The 6,000-nt window shown below is 42.1% G+C and overlaps 1 protein-coding gene across 5 annotated transcripts in view; it reads left to right on the top strand.

The window, feature by feature from the left end:
• The first annotated feature begins 285 nt into the window (after positions 1–285).
• Positions 286–6,000, top strand: part of unc13c (unc-13 homolog C (C. elegans)) — a 585,292-nt gene continuing 579,577 nt past the window's right edge. For 3 of the 5 annotated variants that reach the window (XM_078530365.1, XM_078530363.1, XM_078530364.1), the window contains exon 1: positions 343–415. In XM_078530365.1, the coding sequence (XP_078386491.1) occupies positions 394–415 (22 nt within the window). In that variant the 5' untranslated portion in view covers positions 343–393. Of the gene's footprint in view, positions 416–6,000 lie in introns of all 5 variants that reach the window. The other 2 variants (XM_078530361.1, XM_078530362.1) reach the window with 2 other exon arrangements.

The following is a 6,000-nucleotide window of genomic DNA, read 5'->3' as shown; positions in this document are numbered from 1 at the left end:
GCATCTATTCAAAATAGCCAATCAAACTATGTGAGCTGTTTCCTCGTTTTAAAGAATTCCGAAAAAAAAAAGTTATTTCCCCCCCCCTCATACTCACGCCAGTGAGATGATTTACTGCGGCTTCCAAAAGCATCAAGTTCCTGACAAACCAGAAAAGCTCTCCGGGACCCGGGCAGCCAGAGACTCCCGCCCACCGCCGGAGCCGATTGGTGGGAAGAGCGAATTGGCCGGCCGGTCCCCTGGGCACGGCGAAGCCTGATTGGCTACTCGGGATGCCAGTCACCTGGCTCTCCCTCACCGTGAAGTTTAGGAGCCGCACACGTTCGACCAAGCTTCACTCCACACCCGAAACTTCAACAAGGAAACACAAGGGGAGTTAAACCCGCAAGTAAAATGTCACTCCTGTGTGTTAAAGGTAATTGGTTTCAATTCAATAGCCGAGTAATAAATAGTCCTTCTGAAGTGAGATTTTTTTTTTTGTTTTTTTTGGGGGTGGGGGGAGCGTTTACTTTCTGCCAATCCATTTATGTTTTATCAAACAAATAAGAAAAAGGAGTACTTTGAAGGGGAGAAAAAAAAAACAGGTGCAAGACATTACTTAAGGCAAATCAGACGTAACCAGGTGGTACTTGTTGAAAACAAAACAAAAACAGAATTACCTGGAAAAACTCAGCAAGTCTGGCAGCATCGGCGGAGAAGAAATCAGTCAACGTTTCGAGCCTTCATGGCCCTTCGGCAGAACTGCAGCATAGTTTCAACAAGGGAGAAATATAAATTGGTTTAAGGTGGGAGGTAGGTGGGTGGGTGGGTGGGGGGCGGGGGGGAAGAGACATTGAGGGTGTGGTGTGAGCAGATAATAATCAAAAGATGTCAGAGTAAACACCTTGTTGAAACTCGCTGGATAAATGAACTAGTTGCTGGATAAAACTTCTTTTCTTCGGGGGAAAAAAGGCAGCTTTTGGGTTAATGGGGAAAATAAAGGCAGTTTCTGACTAATGTCAAAGGCAGGTTTTGCATTTTAAGCTGTGATCTATGCTTTGCGCCGCCTGAAACTCTTTGGCACTTGTTTTCCTCCTCCCTCAGCCTGTCTGTGCCTGTGTGTGTGGTTTTCCGCTGGTGTTATTTGAAGGTTACTTATAGACAACAAGCGGGAGTGGAGTGGAGCGGGGCGGGGCGGGGAGGCGTCGGCAGCGCGCGTTTGTGCGCGAGGAGCCAGCACGCGCGTTCGCGTGCTTCTCGTCCCCCACCTCTGGGGCGGGCGCGCCGCGCGCCCTGTAGCCAAGTGTCCTTTGGCATCTCTTCCCCCCACCTTTTTCCCATCATTGTGTGGGGACACTTACAGCAATCCTCACTGCTCTCTAGGTAAAGCGTGCCCGTGTTGGAAGGAGGAAAAGAAATGGCTTTATAAAGGGTGCCACACCCCGTTATAGCGAGTGCCGTCCAAATTATAGGGTTCAATGAAATTAGAATTGGTGCCAAGGCTGCAAACATGCACACCCCTTGAGTTAATTTATTCGTATGGCACGTCTTCACATACTCAAAAGCCAAGTAATAAAATTGCGACGAAATTTATATAATGCCTTTCACAACTCAAGTTATCCCTTTACAGTCCAGAAAGTACTTTTTGAAGTGTGCACTGGTGTAATGTAGGACATCTGGCAGCCAAGTTGCACACAGCAAGGCTGCACAATCAGCAAAAAGCAAAATACTGCTGATGCTGGAAATCTGAAATAAAAGCAGAAAAGGCTGGAAAAACTCAGCAGGTCTGATAGAATCTGTGGAGAGAGAAATCTCTGGAGAGAAAGAGTTAACGCGAAAGGGGCAAACGGAAATCCTGTCAGAGAGAAGAGCAGTATTTCTTCAAGGTAGGCATTCCTGGAAGAGAAGTGGTAGTGAATTAAACAATAGAATAGTTTGGGTCATACAGATTAAGTGTTAACTCTGTTTCTCCACAGATGCTGTCAGACCTGAGTTTTTCCAGCATTTTCTGTTATTGCACAACAAGCAATGACCAGATAATCTGTTTTTGATGATGTGGTTGAAAGGTGGGGATCTTGTGGTGCAGTGGTAGCACCCCTACTTCTGGGCCAGAAGCTCTGGCTTCAAGTCCCACTCCAGGACTTGATGGCCATGGAAGGTGTGTTCATAATGTGGTCAGACAGGTTGATTGTCACCTGTAAATCCTGACAATACACCTGATGGCAGGCAGTAAGCGCAGGAGAGTCTCCTGGTCAGCAGAAGGCAATGGCAGACCACTGAAGTACTTTAACTGCTACCAATCCATGGTTGCCAATGCCCACGTAGGACATGGTACCTGGAGGAGGAGGTTGAAGGGTAAATATTAACCTAAGTATTGGGGATAACTCCCCAGCTGTTCTTCAAAATGGTGATATGGGCTCTTTCATGTTCACCTGAGAGGATGGATGGGGCCTTGGTTAATCATCTCAATTTTAGTACTGCACTGGTGTGTCAGCCAAGATTATGTGCTCATCCCAGCAGTAGGGCTTGAACCCATAACCTTCAGACTCAGAAGTGAAGAGTGCTACCACTGAGCCACAGCTGGACAACCTAACTGTAAACGCTCCTTCCTGATCTTATTTGTTTGAAAGGAATGACTTTTTCAGGAATCACAGAATGAAAGACACAGAAATGTCATGAATGTTTTAAAAATATCACTTGGTCGAATTTAGCCTGCTGTAGATTCTAACTGGTCTGTGCAGTTACTTACGTTCCACATGAGCTTCCTCCCACTGCTTTTCCTCTGACACTATTTGTCACCCTACTTTTCCTCTCCCATGTTGCTTAACTAGCTTCCCCTTAAATGCAACTATGCTATTTGCCTCAACTATCCCTTGCAGCAAATTCCACATGTTTACCACTCTTGGAATAAAGAAGTGTCTCCTGAATTCCATGTTGGATTTACTGGTGACTAACTTATTTTTGGCCCCTGGTTTTGGTGTCTTCCCCACAAAGTGGGAACATCATGTTTATGTTTATTTTTTCAAAACCCTTTATAATTTTAAGGGCGCCTATCAGGTCAACCCGAGACACCAGAACTGTGCGTTGTACTCCAAATGTGGTCTGACCATACAAGTTTAACAAGTTCTTTGCTTTTCAGTTCTGTTTCCCTGGAAATGGACGCCAGTGCTTTGTTTTTTTTTAATAATCTTGCTAACATGCAGTGCTACTTTCATGATTTGTGGACGTATACTTCTAGATCCCGTTGCTGTCCTGCTCCATTTAGACTCTTGTTATCCAAACAGTGTGTTGAAACCTTATTCTTCATACTGAAATGTAACCAGCCTTTCACTTACCTGTATGATGTAATTCAGTTGCCAGTTACACGTCTCTTCTAGTTAATATTTTATATTTTATCACAGTCTTTCTCAGCATTAACTATACCATCGACTAGGTGTCATCTGCAAATTTTGAAATTTTACTTCTAATTCCCAAGTCCAACTCATTTATGTAAATTGTGAACAGCATTGGTCCCAGCATTAATTCTTGTGGAACACAAATTCCCACCGTTTGGCAGTCATAGTAGCTACCCTTAACCCCAATACCTATTTTATTTAAGTTATTGCGGATTTTAAGTAATTAATTAGTAGGCACAGTTAATTGTATATTTGTATGCAGATGGTAAACATTAACTTGGGATTCATTTGTGCCCCTTTAAAAAGGAACAGACTGAAATGGTTGTTATTGGGTGAAGAGGTGTATGTTTGCAGTGTGTAGTTCTGTAGAAGTATGTAAAAAATGTTTTTTAAAAATCCCCAGTTCTGTGCTTTCTGGGATATAACATTGTTGAAAAGGATTGTTGCACAAAGGTGAAGGTTGGAAACTAAGAATATTTCAGACAGGTAACCAAATTCCCAGTGGTCATTATGCCAAGGGGTCTTGTGCCGCAGTGTTCCCTGCCTCTGGGCCAGAAGTTCTGGGTTCAAGTCTCACTTCAGGATTTGATGGTTATGGGAGCTGCATTCATAATGTGGCCAAACGGATTGATTATTAGTCTGTAAATCCTTCCAATGTGCCTGATGGCAGGTGATAAGAGTGGGAGAATCTCCTGGTCAGCCGTACTGCAGAAGGCAATAGCAAACCACTGCAGTACTTTGCCAAGCATAATCATGGACCTATCATGTGGAAGTCCATGGCTGCCAAAGCCCTCTTTGGACATGGGACCTGAAGGAGGAGGAGTGGTCACTGTGGAAAATGGCAGAAAGCAAATTAAATTGTTGGGATTTGATTATTCTCTCATATTCTTGAAGTCTGAACCACGTGATAAATGGAAGAATGAAGTGTATATGTGGACGTGGGTTAAGTCCCTACCAAATATGGCCTTGATATTGGTGCTTCCTACAAGAAGTAAAATCAGAAGTAAAGTATTTTGAGATGGATGCCATCAGTTGGATAGTGCTGAAGGTTTGATCTTTCCTTTGACTTTTTGAATGAAATCTGCACATAAAGGCATTTACCAGATCATCTGTGAGACATGCCCTCAATTTAATAGGAAGCCTATTCCCATTTTATGGAAGACTACATCATGAATATTATAGATTGTAGAAAAGATTGACAAAATTCAATTTGGGGACCTCTGGATTAGTACTAGTGTTTGAATTACTGGATTGTGCTCAGGTATCTCATGGAATGGCTACTGTTTGTAATTGGTGTTTCGTTCTCAGAAGATGATCCTTTTGGATCAGGTGTTTGCTACCTTAACAAAACATCCTGAGGGAATTAATTTTCTTCCACCTTCATGGAACAATATGGACATTCCATGCTGATGTAAAAGATAGTGTTTGTACTTCAACAGTTTGTGGGACAAATTGGTTAAAATGTTACTTTGATTCGCTAAAGAGTGAGGATTGACACAAGATTAAGGAATGTAAATGTACTACTTTAAGTTGTCATTACCAAACACATTGAGGATACTAAAGAGATTTGTAATTCTATGTAAACTAGCTGGAGGAAGTAGTACTGATGTAGTCTCTAGTGCGATACTAATTCAGTTGAGTGAACCTTCTATGGAAATGGCACAAATGAAACTTGACATGGAGCATGATAAAGCAATTATTTTTGGACAGTCAGTTTCTGTAATTTTCCTGACCAGGATGTTATTGTGTCCCTTTAAAACCTGATGTTTCTGAGTGTTAGGCAAGTATTAATAGGATCAGGTGATAAGAATTCGGGAGAAAAATGTAAATGGTCTTAAAGTTACATAGGGTGAGCAAATTACCTACTTTACAAAGGTTAAAAATCTTGCTAAAAGATGATTATTGAAGGGTATACAAAGCTTATAGAAGAGATTAGTGAGAAATGTGATAAATTGTAAAATGTATTGGAGGATGCTGTCACCACATCCGATTGTAAGCCTTCCATTGGCATGTGACTTTAACAAGGTAGTTGCTGTGGATCCAAAGGTGCGGAATAAAGAAAATGTAAAATAACAATATTTTTATAGACCTGATGACTAGATTTTGTCCTTTACCTTAATACATTAAGAGGAGAAGGTTTTTAATAGACAAAATCATGGAGAAATGCATAGAGACCGGATGTGGGACACCGGCAAAGTTTCTGTCTGAAAATGAACAATGATTAGTTCAGAGATGTGTGGGACCATCGTGGACATGAATACCGCAGCTGAAAGTCCTTTTAACAACGGATTTTGTGAAAGGAATATTGCAGTGAAATGCTGCATAAAATTTTAGTTGATCAACCAGACTGCAAGTTGACAGCCGTTGTGGCATGGAGGATGCATGCAAAAAATTCGCTCCAACCAACCATCAGTTAATCTTTGGACAAAGTCCCCAGTTGTCTTCTGTTCTTTGTCCTTGGGCACTAGACGGCACTACAAGTAGTTACATTTTTTTCTGCACGCTTGAATACTTTGCATGCAGGGAAACAGGTTTTCATCAAGGCCAAGGTCTCAGGGAAAATTCAGAGAGCAGACAGGTGTCATGTAAGACCATCTGAAACAGACTTCAATTCAGTAGATTTTAT

The sequence above is a fragment of the Cetorhinus maximus genome, chromosome 26 (genome assembly GCF_964194155.1).
Source record: "Cetorhinus maximus chromosome 26, sCetMax3.hap1.1, whole genome shotgun sequence".
NCBI lineage: Eukaryota > Metazoa > Chordata > Chondrichthyes > Lamniformes > Cetorhinidae > Cetorhinus > Cetorhinus maximus.
Note: the sequence above shows the minus strand (reverse complement) of the source record. Positions and strands in the feature narration are given on the sequence as shown.